Raw genomic sequence first — 18,525 nt, forward strand, 5'->3', positions numbered from 1 at the left:
GTTATTTAAATTTGGGTAAGATTTATTGAATTAATCAAAGAGAGATTCTCATTCACTAATGTTAAGGAGAGAGGAGTCCAGAAAAAAAAATACAGGAGATCTGTGAGTCCAGACTGACGTTACGCAACTCCCAGCCAAGATGGACGTTAATTACTTTGTCAGTTCATTTATAGTTTAAATCTCTCACAAGAAAATGACTCCTACTGATGGGTCACAAACTGCAGAATCAGCGAACATTCCTTTACAATATGCACATCCAAAATACATAATCCATCACATGTAAATGCGTATGTGTTGTATATGTGATCCACTTTAGAGAACTTGGGTTTTTAAGATTTTTAAATTTTTTATTCTGTCTTACAAAGACTTATAAAATATTGTAGTGGCCTAGTCTCATCCATTGCCTCAACATCTGAGAAGTTTTCTAGGTTCTAGTTTCTTAATATCCAGTTGGGAAATGTTTCCTTCTGTGCAATCACCAGGCCCTGGGCAGGCCGCTTATTCAGGGCAGCTCAGAAGAGGTAAGGAGAAGACACGTCCGCAGGGCTAATTTTTCTCTTTCTAATGCTCCTAAGGCTTCTCCTTCGAATCAGCCTCTCCTTGTCCCTTGGGGGAAGGAGGGTGTCGGGTCCCTCCACGGGGAGTGATCCTCTCAGATCTTGCCAAGAGAAAAGGCTTTGAGATTGAAGCCAGCTGCTGCAGAAGCAGTGGCAGAAATAAGATGAAAAACCATCTTGTCGGCCGCTGCTTATCGATATTAATGAGGAAGTTTGGCATCAGTGAGCACTCCCCCGGGCTCGAATTAAAAGGCTGGTCCTCGGATCACCTGCACCGACATCGCCATGGAGACTTTTGACATCGAGCTCGATTTTCTAAGCTCATAAACCTGAGCTCGCTTTAGGTTGCAGAGCCAATTATATGCACTATGTTTAACACTTTCCAAACATTCAATTTTTATCTAAAAAGGCATTTCCCCTTAGAAACGTTACCTAGCTGTTTCTGTGCACCTAGGTTTGTATCTTTGTTATTAATTTCCATAGTGCCCAGTCTTATGGCACTAAATACACAGTGCTGTAAGTATCTGTTTAGTATTTTATATCCTATATTAGGCCATATATTCTTTGGGATAAAACATCATACTGACTTATTCACTGTTGTATGCTAAGTGAAATTTATGATTCTTGACATGTATTATTTTTTTCACTTATCTTTATTGTTGAAAGTATTACAGATGTCCCCTTTCCCCCCCCCTCTTAACCCCCTTCCCCCCCACTCTGCCCCCTCCCCAGGCCTTCTCTGCACTATTGCCTGGCCATGAGCTATGTGTATATTATTAATAGAAGAAAAATAAATATTGCTTGGATAATATTTTTTTAAAAAGAGAACACTAAAAAGATTATAATATTAGTAAAAACTCAAAGCTAAAAAATAAATGAAACAGATAAAAAGACTATATTTTAAAGAACAAAGTTGATTATACCACAATATGATATAGTAAACTAAAATAACAAATACATGAAATACTATTACTAATAAAAGAGCAAATAAATGAAAAACAAAACAAAAATGAAATTCAAAAGTCTATAAATTTTTTTGCTAAAATTCCAAGAAAATGTTATTGAATTGAGAACTTAAAAATACAATATGAAGTTTAAAACCAGCAAGGTAAAAAATAAGATGATGATAGATGCAAATCAATGATATGATAAAATTTAAATGCAAAATGCAAAAAAAAAAAATCTGTCTTTAAAATTTAACACATTAGTAGCAACTGTTTTTAAAATTAATAATGTAGGTTAGGTAGGCAAGGAGACAGAAAAATGTTACTTGAGGAGTCTACGAATGAGAGTCTCCAAAAAGCAATCTTTGTTTCCCTGTGGGGAATATTTTTTTTTGCACTCAGGTATCATCATATTTATGGCTGTGAAAAGTCACGATTTATTTCAAATGAGTTTCCACGGTTTCTGTTTTAGATATTTTTATTAAGATAAACTTCATAGTTTGTTTTTAAAAGAAAATAGATGGAGTTTGATCTATTCATACTCGCTTGTTTCAAAAATGAAAAGAAAAAAAAAAGCTTGTTTGAAAGTGATAACAGTCATGATATTGGAAATCTGTTTTTTTCCCCACAGCCACTGAACTATGAGAAAAAGAAGTCCTACACCCTCAACATAGAAGGAGCCAATACACACCTTGATTTCCGCTTCTCTCACTTGGGTCCTTTTAAAGATGCTACCATGCTGAAGATCATTGTTGGGGATGTAGATGAGCCACCCCTGTTTTCCATGCCCTCCTATGTCATGGAAGTCTATGAAAATGCCAAGGTTGGAACTCCTGTGGGCACAGTTTTGGCACAAGACCCCGACAGTGCTAATAGCTTAGTAAGGTATGGTATGCTTCACAATTTAAATATATAAATATTTTGGTGGCCTCACAGTAATTTAAAATTTATAAAATAATACTTGAAATATATCTGTGTTATTTTTCTATTAATACAATTATATTATATGACTGATTCTTTAACTGAGTAATGTAGCAGATGGGTTTCTGTCAAATTAAGAATATATGTAGCTATCTCTATGAGTATATCCTTGACCACACAAATTAGTTTTTCCATTTGACTTAATAGATATGATTAAGTCATAATCATAATTGACTGGAAAATCTTGTAGAAATATTTAATCACAGAGTAAAGAAACTTCAGTCCCTTAGCGATAGGAAATATATAGTACAGAAGAGGAGGATTTGAGATAACACTTATCTGACTTCAGGTTCTGTCACAATAGCTGTGTTCCTTTAGGAAATCATCTACTCCTACCTGTAGAAGAAGAAAACTACTCTCTCTCTCAGTTATTGTGGGAAATCATGAAGCACTGAGCATAAAGTGATACGCAGAGTGGGCTGCACCCCCCCGTAGTCACTCAGTAAATGTCAGCTTCTCCAAGGCCGCCTAAGTGCCGACTCAGAGACTAGACTCTGAAGCCAGGAGGGTGAACGTGGGAATTCTGGAGTCTTGACGACACAGTCTTTCAACTGGAATGTAAATTCCAAATATATGAATAAAGGATTAATAATGCTGCATAAATATGTTGATAGAATTAAAATAGATTGATACAAAGTAATTAGCACAGTCAGTAAGTGTGCAGTATTTTATTATGTTAGTATGCCATGCAGTGGAGATAAATTTTCCTTGCATAATCAGAAATATTTTTTTTGTCTCAGTTATGACAAAATCTAAGACTGCATAAATGTAGAAGACTATTTAATTACCCTGAATTTTTACCCTTGGGTGATCTTAAGGCCCTAGAAAGTTGGAAATTCTTAGTAAATCTGCTTTCCCAGTCTTTATTCCTACTCTCTAGAGTTCTCATCAATTTTAACAGAAGCTAACGTAGAAAATATTCCCCTTGGTACCTATGTAATGTTTATAAAGTCTCTCAATTTCCTTTTATTTAAGCATGATTGTTTCAGCTAAAAAAAAAAAAAAAAATGTCCATGGTACTCATGCAAAGAGGGAAACAATGTAAAGTGCACACATGTATGTATTCAGCGTCCTGCTTCATGAGTGCAGGAGGGGCACCCTGTCAATGGCAAGCCTCTGTCACACTGAGACCAAGAGCTGGACGCCGCTTGAACAAGCAGGGTGGTCAAAGTGTACAGAACAGTATGCGTAACCCCGGCGATAGAAATCGACCTGTAAGGGGTGGAGGTAGGAGTCGACGTGCTTAGTTTTCCAACTAGAGGAAAGCCTGCTATGTTTCAGCATTCCATAGAATGCCATATTTCAATGACATTTTTGATACTTAACATTAAGTATAATTTGTCTAAGTATATTAAAAATGCTATTATAAAGGATATTTGCAAATGTGGCCCCCCTTTTTTTTACCAAAAGGGGCAGCGCCTTTGAGAATAAAATTATTTCATGCTGTTAGTTTCATATAAAGTATTTGATAAACATTGGTAAGACTTTCTTTTGAATATTAAAATGATAATGATATAGTCTATACCTTTTAATTAAAAGGTGGGAGGTGAATTCAGTTTTAAGTGATAGGTAAAGCACCTGTCATATGCGACTATTACAGAGGTCCTCATGATAAAGAAATTAACGCATGCACACACAGCAGCAGCAACATGAAGTCCAGCGGAGAGATAAACTTGAAAAAATTGCATTTTTGATAGGGTGATAAAGATACGAAAGTGTGCACGGAAAAAGTGTGCACAACATCTTCCAGACAGAATGAGCTGAAGATTGAACTGAGGCTCCAAACCCAGGTTAAGGATGAGACAGATGAAGAATTAGAGTAAGGTAATGTAGTTTCTGTGCCCGAGGAGCACAGGTTACCTGTGCGAGACGGGCAAGTGCTGAGGTTGTAGGGAGAAGCCAGAGAGAAACCGTGAACAGGCCTTGTGCTGACCTCTTTGACATTTATCCAGCAATATCAGTGGGGCAGAGAAGAAACGACGGGCAAGTATAAACAAATATAATCAAAGCAATGATGGGAAGATTTGCAATTCAAAGTAGGCAATAATGAATTTTTAAAATGCTATGAAGAGTGGCATGTATGTGCCAAAAGGTAGGCCAAAGGTGCAAGAAATTAGGTCAGGGACAAACTTCTTTCACTGTTGCTCTATGGTTGCCAGCATACCCCGAAACATGCATTCCACACAGCACAGTGGTTCTCAACCAAGGTCTAAGTTTCCTCCACTGGAGGACATTTGACATGTCCAAAGACATGTTTGGTCGTCGTGACTGGGGGAGGAATGCTAGTTACCATCATCTGTGGGTAGAGGCCAGGGATGGTGCTCACAACAATGAATTACCTGGTCGAAAATGTCAGTAGTGCTGGGGTTGAAAAACCCTGCAGAGGAAACCAAACTGACTGGTACACTGGTAAAACTGGGGTGCTAATTTTACTTGTGGAAAGAGATTTTGAAAAGGTATTTTTGGGAAATATATAACAGTATGTGTTTCACATACATGCACAGCCGTGTAGTATTTCAAACTATACATTTTATTTAATAACAAATTATTTATATATAATTGATTGTCCCATGATATTATTAGTTGCCTCAGTAATTGCTCCATATTATTGGGAGCATTAATTGAACACCCACCATGTTAAATATGTTCTCCCAGCTGTTGGGATACAAAGATCATTAGTGTATTGTCTCCAAATGCTAATATTGAGAAGCACAAACCATTAGCATATGCATTACTCGTAATGCTTTGTTTTGGTTAGACAACCAAAATAAACCCTTCTCTAAGCTACTTTAAAATAATTAGACTCCATAGCTGCTGTTTCGGGGTATGATTTACATAATATTTATTCTTGATTTTAACAAAAATGTGTCATTCACATGGGCCTCTGGGTGCAAACAGTGAATAAAAAACAGAAAACATTAACAAACACAAAAGCAAGCCTTCTACTTCCACCTTTCTCAGGGACCAAACATTTGTACTAATTAAGGAAAAGCACAGTGAAGAGATGTACCTTGCAATGTGCCCTGAAACTCAATTAACTCCAAGTCTGTAGAATTGATAATGAAAGGGAGTTTGAGTCTTACAGGCATTTGTGAAAAGCTTCCCGATTTCAGTCTTTTGTATTTCAATTTTCTAAATTATTAGTAAGACTCTTCAGATTTCTAAGAGTGTACTGTGTCTAGCTTCTGTCTCTTTCAACTCAAAACAAGAATGCACAATTGGCAGCAATATGTAATCACCACCTTTTAAAAAAGTAAAATCAGAACCAGGCTATTTATCTGCAATGAAGAAACCCTTGATTTAAATGGGCTGTGCTCACTTGCTGGCATGCTGCAAATGGAAATCAGAATTTCCCCAGTAGCTACTGAGAGTTGAGCAATATGTGTGTGTGTGTGTGTGTGTGTGTGTTTATTTATTTTAAATCCTCACACGAGGATATGATTTTATCGATTTCTTTTTTAGAAAGAGGGCTGGCGGGGGAGAGAGAAAATCAGTGTGGGAGAGAAACATTGATCGGTTGCCTCTGTACAAGCCCCAACCGGGGGTCAAATCTGCAGCCTAGGTATGTACCGTGATTGGGAATTGAACCCACAACCCTTTGGTGTACAGGACAATGCTCCAACCAATTGAGCCATCTGGCCAGGGTGAGAGGAGCAATTTTGGGTTGGACATGAGAAGCTAGAGAGCTTTCTGGAAATGTGATCTTATATCATGTGGCTATTAAAAATAGTGAGCATTTGTGGCTTATCTGTGAGCTAGGGAATTTATATAGCATGCCCCAAACCCTTGTAAGAACACTAAGGAGAATGTATTATTAGTCCCATTCTACAGATGAAGAAACTAAAGCCCAGAAAGTTAAGTAATTTGGCCAAGTTTACACAGTGATAAAATGGCAGATCTTGGATTTAAATCCAGTGTGGTTTACTCTGGAAACCCTATTTGTTTATTTTTAAAGTCCGAATGCCAGGCCTTTTATATATTTTAACAGCTACTACTACTACTACTAATAATAATCATAAACAATTGCATTTATAGAAGTCAAGTATCACAAAGTAGGAAACTGATGGATGTTTTACAGGGTCAGAAAGCCATTGATTAATGCCAGGACCTGGGGTCTACTATTTGGATGCATTTCTTACACTGAAAAAAGATGCTGGAAAGAGTCTAGTTTCTTTTTATACCACAACATATGGTAGTAAATATAATGCTGCTAAGTCATACAGTACTTGATTTAGTGCAACACAAGGACATTTTTGAAGCCCTAAATGAACAATTTTTCATAGGATGAAGAGCTTTAGTGTGAATTTATATATGCATTCTACCATCCTAGCTTCTTTTCCACTATGATTTATAATCTGAATTTATCTACACATTTACTTATTGTTGATAACATTTTAATGTTTTATTTCTATAATAACTTTAAAGCAATCAGAAGGAAATAACAAATATTGTGCTTAATTGTTTCAAATGCTCAACATGACACTATTTAGAATGCAATAGCCCATTTATATGCTAACGTTAGAAATGCATTTGTGATTAGAGTTGGAAATATTTGCCAAATTTAAAAAAAAAACAACTTTGTAAAATGCCTTTAAAAAAAAGAAGAGTTGCAGAGAATTAGAAGTGTTTTCATAGCCCATTCTGAGTTTAGTTGTAGCTTCAGTGAGCAAGTGTCCCCAGTATACTCACTGCATCCTTACTGGTGTGTTTCCTTTATATGCTCCTCTGAAAATTTCACACAACTCATGATGACTTGGAAGTTAGGAATACCTAATAGTAAATGTGATAGCAGCAAAATTAAGAGATATCTCAGAATAATAACAAGGTTATACCACAAAGTTGAAGAGTAAAAACTTTCAGACTTTCAAAAAGAAAGACAAAGAATAATCAGAAACTTTCAAAACATGTTTCTGTTCAAGATAACATCTCATATATGAGCTTTATTCTGCAGACCAAATCTGTTATAACATTTCATTTATTTTTTTAATCTTTTTTTAAAATTTTTAAAATTTTTTATTTTTGTTTAAAATATTACAGGTGTCGCCTTTTCTCCCCAATGACCCACTTCACCCCATCCCATCCCCTTCCCCAGTCCCTCTCTCCACCATTGTCCGTGTCCTTGGGTTGTGCATATATGCATGTAAATTCTTTGGTTACTCTCTCCCCCTCCACCACCCTCCCTCCTCCATCCCTCTGACATTCCTCAGTCTGATCCATGCTTCCATGTCACTGAATCTATTCTGTTCATCAGTTTATTAAGTTCTTCAGATTCCACATATAAGTGAGATCATGTGATACTTGTCTTTCTCTGCCTGGCTTATTTCACTTAGTATAATATTCTCCAGGACCATCCATACTGTCCCAAAGGGTACAGGATCCTTCTTCTTTACAGCTGCGTGTAGTATTCCATGGTGTGAATGTCCCACAGCTTTTTTATTCACTCATCTACTGATGGGCACTTGAGCTGTTTCCAGATCTTAGCTATTGTAAATAATGCTGCTATGAACATAGGAGTGCATAGATTCTTTCTGATTAGTGTTTCAGGATTCTTCAGAAAAATTCCAGAAGTGGAATCACTGGGTCTTCTAATACAAAAGAGTTAACTCATTAGGGATATTTAATACTAATCAAGTACAGAGAGAGTCTTTGTCTGTAACTTGTATTTTATAACTGTATCACATTTCATATGGCCAAGTTGGCATATTTACATTAACTAAGAACTTCACTGCTAAATGTAATGAGAATTTGACATTTGAGAATATAAGGAGACCTGAAGATGTCTGAGACAACCCTGTTTTTATATAGATGAAGATATCTATAGACTGAGGACCACGTGACTGGCTCCAAATCACACAGCTGATGAATCATAGAGATTGGATAAGAATATGATCACTTTCCCTGCTTTGATAAATACAAAGACCTATAAATTCTTCCCATTTACTTGGCTCAAATTTATCTAACAGCCTAGCATATAGTGGTAACCTTCCCAAATCGCAGTCCTGACCCTAGGAAGAGAACATGGTTTTTGGACAGGCTGGTGTAACTAACTCATTTAGCACTGGAATGAATAATTAAGCCCTAGCTTAGGGACACTCTGTTAGACTACTGACCAGAGACTAAACATCCTAAATAGCTTTCATGTGAATATTTTAAAGAGATAAAAAAAATGTTTTAAATGGTTCGATAGAATTTCTAGAACTCAGGATTATTAGGAGGTATGATATTTTAGTAATTTACAGGAGTAAATAACAGATGGGGAAACATCATTTCTTATGCCAGAGTTTTACTTTGGTTAGTTGTTTCATTGGGTTGTTTGGGTTCAGAAAATTAAAAAGCTTTCCAAAATATCTATGTGCTCCCAGTCCTGCCCATTTTATGAGGCACGCTACACTATTTATCAAGTGACAAGATCCTCATGTTTTATTTTTTTGGAAAGATTATTTTCTGGATTCATGACTTGTGGGATAAGCTATAACCAAAAATGAACAAAGGGAACCTTACATTTTTTAATGAATCTGAGCTGTACTGCAGGTGTGTTTTTGTTGGTTGGTTGGTTAGTTGGTTGGTTGGTTGGTTGGTTGGTTGGTTGGTTGGTTGGTTTTTTTGTTGTTGTTAAAGACAAAGCCACACAGCTAAAGTATCCCACAGGGTGTATATTGATCAAACTTGATCCTACCTATTAGTCAAGGTCAGTCAAAGCTACAAAACCAGCTGTTTGGGAGGCAAACTCTCAAATAAATCTGCTTTACCACTCACATTCTGTGTCTGCAAGTATCTCAAGTGTGACATCTGGGAGAAATTGCCTATACTTGAAGCCAACTGACTTTTCTCTAAGTAAGTCACTGTAAGATTTTCATTACATAAGTTTTCAATTAATTTCTTATGGTGAAATGGACAAACTATAATCAAAATAAGTGCTACTGAGGAGTGAAATTTTGTTATTGAAATGAAAAAGAACTGTTCCAATGCACTTTAACATGCCTAAAATTTTCTTGAATCTGTGCCTACATAATAAAAGGGGAATTGAGTGCCAAATGATGAACTGGGTAATTGGTTTAAAGTAGCTTCTCTGGAAGAAAATACTTGAATAAAGGTAATCACTATTGAGAGCGACTGTTTGCTATTGTCATAATTTGTTTCCCTATTTGTTGGCCCATATATTCTAATTTGAATAATGAATTTTCATCTTATTTCAATATAATGCATTTTCTTTTCAATTTTCTCACTGAATTATTATGAGCATATTTATTCTCTGGGCATCACTCGCATTAGTTTGCAAATACTTTATTTTTCTTTTTCCTTACTTGTTTCCCCAACTAAATAGATATCTAAATAATTCTCAGGTTTTGCAGTTTCTTCTCTTTTTAATGTTATTTTTAGTTCCTGTACTCCCTCAAATAAATATTTTTGAATAAATATATAAAGCTTCAAATATTGTCTACTGTTTCGAAAAGGAGCTTATAGATATTATGTAATAGACCTAGATTTATATTTCAATCTCTTGCACTAACTAGCTCCTTAATGTTGGATAACATTCTCCATCACTCCGTGCCTCAGTTTTCTCCTCTGTGAAAAGGGGCTGTAAATAATAGTGATCTCATGCAGTTGTTTTCAGTATGTAACGAACTAAAATCCAGAAAACACTTAAAGGGTGATGCAGTACATTGTAAGTGCTCCATAAATGTTAGCTTTTATTACCTCTTACCAGATTGCTTTTATAAGTGACTCATATATGTATATTAGTATTTTCTTCCAGTCTCACATATCACCCCTATATAGTTTGTATTAAGGGGGAGAATAGAATTTGAAGAATATGTATAAAAGTCTTGTTCAGTTATATATAGTCTAGCTTCACTGGTTTATTTTTGAAAACTATGTACTAGAATATAAAAAAATTCTCAAAACTTGAAATTTTTAGGTTCTACCATTAATCCCAATTTAGAACCTATGTCTTCTAGGGAAATGGTTACTAGATATTATACTTGTTGGATGTTTTTCAAAATATCAAATTAATATTATCATCTGCAAACGAACTAAATATATATAAGCCTATAAAGTACTAAGATGCCATGTTTACTTTTTGAAGGTTCGCAGAAGGAAAGAAATAGATTTTATTGTAAAAATTATTTGAAAGTTACCTACTGAGAATATTTTCATCTATCTTTTATTGTTTGATGAACAGCTTAATTGAGCCATGCCACTTATTTATTTTAAATAGTTAGCATTAAACTATCCTACATTTAATCTCCTCAGATAGTTTTGAAGAGTCTCCTTTTTCTAACATTTCTGTTTCCTTTTTTGAGTTTTTATTTCTATGGCTAGGCAGAAATCCAAAGGTAGTCAAGCAGAACTATTTAGTTCTTCTTGAGTTGAAATTCAGTTGCAACTCCATGAATAAGACCCTTTGGATCGGATCACAGCTGATATCTAGCCCTTACATTGTAGATTTCGCCAGGGGGTTAGGTTGCAAAGAAAATTTAAAATGAAATGACTTGAGTCAGAGGACACATGCGTAGCATTATACCTACCATGTAAAAAAATATTTAAACATAGGTTTTCTTCTTTAAATTCAAATAAAAACATATTTGTTCTAAAAGCATTTAACCACTAATACTAGCCCTTATATCAGAAAGCTCTGTGTGGAAGAGATGGGGGTTACTCTGATAAAGAAACTGCACATTTTCAGATTCTTAATTTAGCTGACAAACAGAGGGACAGACTGACAGCGCCGAATTGATCAGAGTTCGAAAGCGGAGCATATTCTGCCATATTTCATAGGGGTGTCTTGATAGAAACATAATCTGGAGTTTTGCTGATAGTTGCTGCAGGAAACTTTGAGTTTGAATAATGTTTCAATTTCAGGTTCAACTTTTGGATACAGAAGCTGTTGTTCTCTGGAAGGCCCCCAAATGGAAAGTTTCTCAAAGACAGGTTAATAGTAACTTTAGATTTTAGTGGGATGCTCTTTGGTCTTAATCTGCATGGTGATATTAGTATCTTCTGCCAGGTTTGGGCATGTGTATCCACAGGTAGTCTAAGGTTTTACACCTTAGCAATATGTTCTATGTATTTTGTTAACATATTATGCCTATGAGAGGCACGGGGTTGTGTCCCAATTATACTCTGTTCCATAAAGTAAGATGAATTTTGTGATATTGCCACCCCCCACAATTACCTATTCAATATACTCACCCAACTTCTGAGATGTTCCCCATGCTAAAATGGAAGTGCCTCTTGCTTTCAATAGAAATCTTTATATCTGTGCTCCGGAACCTAATCCTACTACACACCTTTTTAGATATTTCACTCTTTCAAAATAATAATTCCCTTCAAGAAAGACAGTGCTTAATATTTTCCTTAACAGAAAAAAAATAAATAATCTGTTGAACCCAATCTCTGATGACATAAGTCATCATTTTTCTGCTCTCTATTTCAGGTAATGATGTCAAACAAGGTGTCACACTCATGGGCTCCATATATTCACAATTCAATACCCTCTTGAATCCACTGTAATAAAACTCCCATCCTTCCATATCATGTGGACACTTTTCTTCTCATGGCCATCCTGCCAAATCCAACCAACCTTGACTCACCTCACTCAACTTCACAGAATTCACGGTAGCTGCCCCCTTACCCCTGTGCTCCCCTGCTTGCTCTGTGGCCTCGCCTCTCCCAGTTTTCTCTCCCTTTGGGCTGTTTTCTCTCCTTTTACTTGCACTTCCTTTTACACAGATGCTGGGCAGCTTCAGACCCAAAAGGTTGGGTGCTCAGTGCTCAATCTTTCCCTTCCTTCATTCTTATAGTTCTCTCCCAGATGAGATTACTCTGTGCCCTTCACCTTAAATTTAGGCTGATATATCTCACATTTATATTTCCTATTCAGAAAACATGATTGAATGCCACACCCACGCCTAATTCTCTGCTTTTCATTACGCACGCTTATCTAATTGACATCTAGGGCATAATGGGTCAACATGACTGATTTCTCCCAAATTATTTTTCTCCCAAAGAGAGCTTTTCCCCTACATCTTCATCCAGCTCAGTGAATGGGCTTAACAACTACATGGTAGACCAAACACATGCACACAACAGGCACACACACACTGAATTATTTGTGATTTCTACCCTTTACTGATGCCACTTCAACAAAAAGTTCTATAGGTTGTATTTGATAGATAGCATTATTATATACACTGGTTTCCATTTCCTTCTTTTTCCCCACATTTGTCCAAAATAGCGTAATTTCTGCCCTAGCCGGTTTTGCTCAGTGGTTAGAGCATCGGCCTGCAGACTGAAGGGTCCCAGGTTTGATCCCGGCCAAGGGCACGTACCTCAGTTGCAGGTTGATCTCCATCCCCTGGCTGCATTGAGGTGTGTGCGGGAGGCAACAAATCGATGTTTCTCTCTCTCCCTCCCTCCCTCCCTGCCTCCCTCCCTGCCTCCCTTCCACTCTCTCTGAAAAGCGATAGGAAAAATATCCTCAGGTGAAGATTAAAACAAAAAAACCAAAATAGCATAATTTCTATTCTGAATTGTTTCTGCATTTCTACAGTCCAAGTTGTAAAGCAGTCACTGTGATATTTATGATATTCCCATAACATAAATATCGTGTTAGGGGAACGCCATCGCTTTTTTAAACAGGTAAAAACGCCTTCCCACGCACTGTAGGGCTTTCTCAGACCACCACATGCCCGTCAGCCTCACGCGGTCCGCTGGCTGTGTTGAAACATGCTTTTGTTTTTAAAGCAAGTCAAGCTTTTTCTTTGCATTTTTGTTTTCTACATTCAAACATTCTCCCCCTGGCACTTTTCACATAATAGTTCACTTTTTTCTTCAGGACGAGATAAAATGTTACTTAAGCCGAGACTTAGAAAAAGGGCAGACGTATTAGAGATTCAAGGAGAGAAGACTTTTCTTCTCTCCTTGTGGTTTGGAACATTTCTAGGACATATGATTGTTTACTATATTATTTATTCATATTTATGTTAATTAACTATTGCTGAATAATGTTAAACCCCAAAACTCAGGGCTAAAGAAGAAAGTGATTTATATCCAACGTGTGTGCGCCTGCAAGCTAGCTGAGTGTCAGCTGGCCTCGGGCGGCATTTGTTCGCTGCCTCTGTTTCTCCCTGGTGCGTCCCATCAGGCGTCTGCCCGTTTACCAGGTAGTTCTGAGGCAGGCTGGGCATCCTGAACGGGGACAGCTCTGCCCACGGGCCTCATCTTCCTGCTGGGACCAGTGGACTAGCTGTGGCATGTGCTTATACAAAGTCTCATGAAACCCACACCCAAACAGATGTAGGACCGTTGCTTTCAGATCGTCCTATTACCAGAGTAGGCAGAAGGCCACCCCTGATGCGGGAGAGCCCTGCCACATTGCATGAGCCCGAGAAGGAAGAGTCGTGGCCAGTAATGCAACCTCCCTCCAGTTTATTTCATTTCTCACCCTGTGACTAAAAAAGCATGCTAGGTGATGGACATGCAATGGTGATTAATTGAAATGTTTTGTGTTTCATTTTATATTCATCTTCAAACCTCGAGCTATAGTGAAACTCTAATATAAATTAGTCTCTGACATCTTCTGTCCTAAAAGTTTATACATGTAGCAACAAGAAATTTTATTATGCATTTAATTTTTCTTCCAATGTACTATAGATTTCCCAGATTTCTCCCTTATTAATTACTGTATTTCTATTATCTACTATTCTATTCATGGAATTTGGTAGGTTTCTGGTTTTTTTAATTAGTAATTCAACTAATCATAGCATTAAGGACAAACTGAGATAAAGAAAAATAATAGATGTCAGTCCTATGCAAATATGAAGTTGCCAGTCAGATCTTATGAGCCAAATGTATAATTTAAATATATATTTAAATATTTGAATATATTTAATTTAATTTCCCCATTGTTTCAGTTTTGTATTTTTTATATTATAACATCAAGTAAAAAATATGTATCTGTTTTCTTATTTAGATACTTCATTGACTACAATGCTGAAGATGACAGATTTTTCAATATTGATGCCAACACTGGATCTATTAAGACTACAAAGGTTCTTGATAGAGAAGAAACTCCGTGGTACAACATCACAGTTGCTGCTTCAGAAAATGGTAAATTTGACTTTATGTATCATAGGAAAAGATGTCACTTGTACGTGAAGATTCATACTGAGATTTTCTCATAAGCAGGTCTCTTACCATTTTTATTTTTTATGCCAGGATCTAAGAGAGTGCACAGAATGTATCAGATACAGTTTTACTCATTGACAGACACAGTGAATAAATCATATATATTTTCCTTTACTTTAATCCTGGCATAGTGGTGAAAAATTGACATCATGGACACTTACTCCTCATGCCTGAGTCAAAGTATTTGGTTCTCCTACTTGGGACACTTCCTCCGTCATGTACTTATGCCTTCCCTGAAACTAAGTTATCTAGGGGCTGCAAGAATGGTACTTCACTTACAACAGTTTAGAAGAAAAAGAAACAAAAATTGGTCATTGTTCTTCTTTTTTTTTTTTTTTTTTTTTTAATATATCTTTATTGACTTCAGAGAGAGGAAAGGAGAGGGAGAGAGAGAGAGATAGAAACATCAATGATGAGAGAGTCATTGATCAAGCCCTTAACCCGGGCATGTGCCCTGACCGGGAATCGAACCCCAATTGCCTGGATCCTAGGTCAACGCTCAACCGTTGAGCCACACCCTGCCAGGCGGTCATTGTTCTTGAATAATTTCATCCATGTAACTCCATCCTCAAGCTTCGATTAACATCTAGAAAACTTACAGTAAAATAATAACTTTTGGAATTTCAACAGGCAGGCCTACCCCCTCTTTGAAAGTATATGAGATATAGCTGAGGAAAACTCATGTTCCTTTCCATTCAGAATAATGCACTGTGGTTAACTCCTAAGTTCAGAAAAAAGAAAAAAACCCACAGACATAAATATCAATAATTATCTGTGAGTTTAAAAAGTTGTATATGACTGTGTTCAAATGAAGTTAGGATAAAACTAAGAAAATGGATCTACTATCATCACAATAGTCTTTCTTTACATATTAAGTGATAAACCAAAGTCTAGATTACCCCAAGTCTAGAATTGTTTGCAGAAATTATGTATGCATTTAGAAAAGATTTCTATGTACTCATGATAGAACTATACACATATTAAAAATTAACTTCACATTAGAAAAATGTGCTATGGAACATGAAATTATGCTCTCTTTTTCCTTTGCCCTCAGAGGGTACATGTGCCCCATCCTAGGAAGCCACTAATTAGATTCTGTTTCCCTAGATCAGCAGTTTTCAACCTTTTTCATCTCACAGTCCACGTCAACTAGTTACTAAAATTCTGCAGCACACCAAAAAATATATTGCATTTTTTGCCAATCTGACAGGAAAAAAAAAAAAAGGGCATAGTTTTTATTCATTCACACCAGAAGGCCATTGTGTTGACTGTTGTCATTTTTCTGTTTGACAATCTAAGGGAAAATAGATCAGTGCCCCTGACTAAATAGTCAGGTATTACATGTTTTAAAAATTTTTGGCACACCAGTTGAAAATCACTGCTCTAGATGTTTTAGGCTGTTCAGGCTACTATAACAAAATAACATAAGCTAGGTTCTTTAAATGACAGATACTTATTTCTAACAGTTCTGGAGGCTGGGAAGGCCAAGATCAAGATGCTGTCACATGCAGTGTCTGGTGGGTGTCCCTATTTATCCATGGCTGCCTTCTAGTGGTATCCTCACAAGGCAAAAGAGCAAGGAAGTTGTCTGAGGTCTCTACAATAGGAGCATTAAACTCATTAATGAGGCCTCCACCCATATTACCTAATCACTTTTCAAAGGCACCACCTCCTAATACCATCAATTGGGGATTAGGTTTCAACATATGAATTTTTAGGGGACATAAACATGCAGAATAAAGCAATACATTTACCTGTTATTGGCATTTCATATAAAAGAATTATATCATATGTGGTCCTTTGTTATTACTGGCTTATTTCACTTAGCATAAAGTTTTCAAAGTTCATCCACATCATAACATGTGCTATTAATTCATTCTTTCTTATTGCTAAAAAAAATTTTTTCCATTGTATAGATATATCACATTTTATTTATCCATTCATCACTTAGTAGCCATTTGGGTTGTTTCCACCTTTTGCTTAATATGATTAATATTGCTATGACTATTAATGAGAAGGTTTTTGTATAGACATGTCTTAAATTCTCTTGGGACTATATCTAGGAGTGAGATATGGGAATTATATTTAACTATCTGATGAACTCAACTGCCAGTCTGTTTTCCAAAGTGGCCATATTTTCATTCCCAACAGCAAAATAGTTCAATTTCTCTATATTGTTACCAATATTTATTATTATGTAGCTTTTTTTATTATAATCATTCTAGTGGGTGTAGGTGATAGCTCATTGTGGCTTATACACTTTTATAATGTCCTTTGGGACAAATCTATAATTGTACTATGTTAGTCTTTTTATTCTACCTTTCATGTTTTGCCTCTGCAATATTAGCTTGAGTGGCTTCCATTTAGATTTTTTTTCCAACATAATATTTCTTTTGAAAATAAACATTCACTAATTACTTTTAAATGAGTGTTATAAAGCATACATGAGTGGGTTCAATTATGATCCTTTGGTTAATTTTCATTTTCAAAATAATCACAATAGGTATAGAATTGCATGTTTTACATCACCTGAGAACAATTCAATGACTGTTTAATGCTAAGAGCTCATTAAAAATTAGTTGAGCCCGGCTGGTGTGGCTCAGCTGTTGAGCATCAACCTATGATCCAGGGGAACGGGGTTCGATTCTGGGTCAGGGCACATGCCCAGGTTTCGGACTCAATCCCCAGTCGGGGGCATGCAGGAGGCAGCCAATCAATGACTCTCATCACTCATGTTTCTCACTCTCTCCCTCCCTCTCTCTTCCTCTCTCTGAAATCAATAGACATATTTTTTTAATTAGTTGAAAATATAAAGGAATAAATGGATTAATCCAAGAAGAGGCGATGGAAATATTATAAAGAGCAAAATGATTGCACAGTTCTTTTGGAACAGGCTCCATGAGAAGGGAGAATTCTTGAAGAGGATGCTTGTGTTTGTCAGAAACAATGGGAACTTATTATATAATAACTTCAAGTCCGACACCAGTAGTGTTTTGATCAGAAACCATACTTGAGATTGCTCTGAATCTCACCTCAGTCCAAATAATACTTACATCAAGTAGAAACTAATTTATGATTATATGTAAGTTCATGTATATCATGAAAATTGTATTATGTGCAATCATTACCAAAGAAAATGCTCATTTTTACTGAAGTAATGCCTTAAATATGTACTTACTAAGGCGTTTTGTTGTTTTTTGTTTGTTTGTTTTAGCTGTTTGCTGGTACATATCTACTAAGTAAAAGAGTATAGTAAATTGTAATATCCTGAATTTTATAGATGGTAATAAAGCCTTAGAGGCAGCTCAGTGAGCAATACTAAATGTAATTTAATCCTAATCATAAACAAGTATATAGAATGAGCCGTAGTTAAGATTTTATAGCCGCATTGTGTGAAACTGTGTTTAGAAAACTGCACACTTATGCACTGATAACTTGGCCTAAGTGCCTTAGTTAAATATCGTTGAAGTCTCTTCGATGTACAATTGTTTTTAAATCTCAGCCTCAACATCAGCCACATTATCAGTGTCTTTGCTAGTGTATTCTGTTTTGGAAGCTCATTTGAAAGGCAGCTTTAGGTTCACAGCGCAGTTGAGGGGAAGGTACAGAGATTTCCCACACACCCTCTGCCCCTACGCAGCTTAGCATCCTCTCCTGTCAGTATCCCCCAGCAGGAGGGCACATTTGTTAAAACTGATACACCTACATGGACACATCATAATCCCCCAAAGTCTGTAGTTTAACTTAGTGTTAACCCTTGCTATTCTGTGAGTTTGGACACATGTATAATATAATGGCATTTATTCATCATCATAGTACCACGCAGGGTATTTTCACTGCACTAGAAATCCTCT

The 18,525-nt window shown here is 36.4% G+C and overlaps 1 protein-coding gene across 1 annotated transcript in view; it reads left to right on the forward strand.

The window, feature by feature from the left end:
- The window catches only part of CDH18 (cadherin 18), a 287,897-nt gene that overhangs the window by 239,161 nt on the left and 30,211 nt on the right, over positions 1–18,525 (forward strand). Inside the window, exons 7-8 of the mRNA XM_016224168.2 lie at positions 2,133–2,386; positions 14,457–14,593. Of these exons, the coding sequence (XP_016079654.1) occupies positions 2,133–2,386; positions 14,457–14,593 (391 nt within the window). The remainder of the gene's footprint in view (positions 1–2,132; positions 2,387–14,456; positions 14,594–18,525) is intronic.

This window comes from Miniopterus natalensis, chromosome 3 (assembly GCF_054644295.1).
Source record: "Miniopterus natalensis isolate mMinNat1 chromosome 3, mMinNat1.hap1, whole genome shotgun sequence".
Taxonomy (NCBI): Eukaryota; Metazoa; Chordata; class Mammalia; order Chiroptera; family Miniopteridae; genus Miniopterus; species Miniopterus natalensis.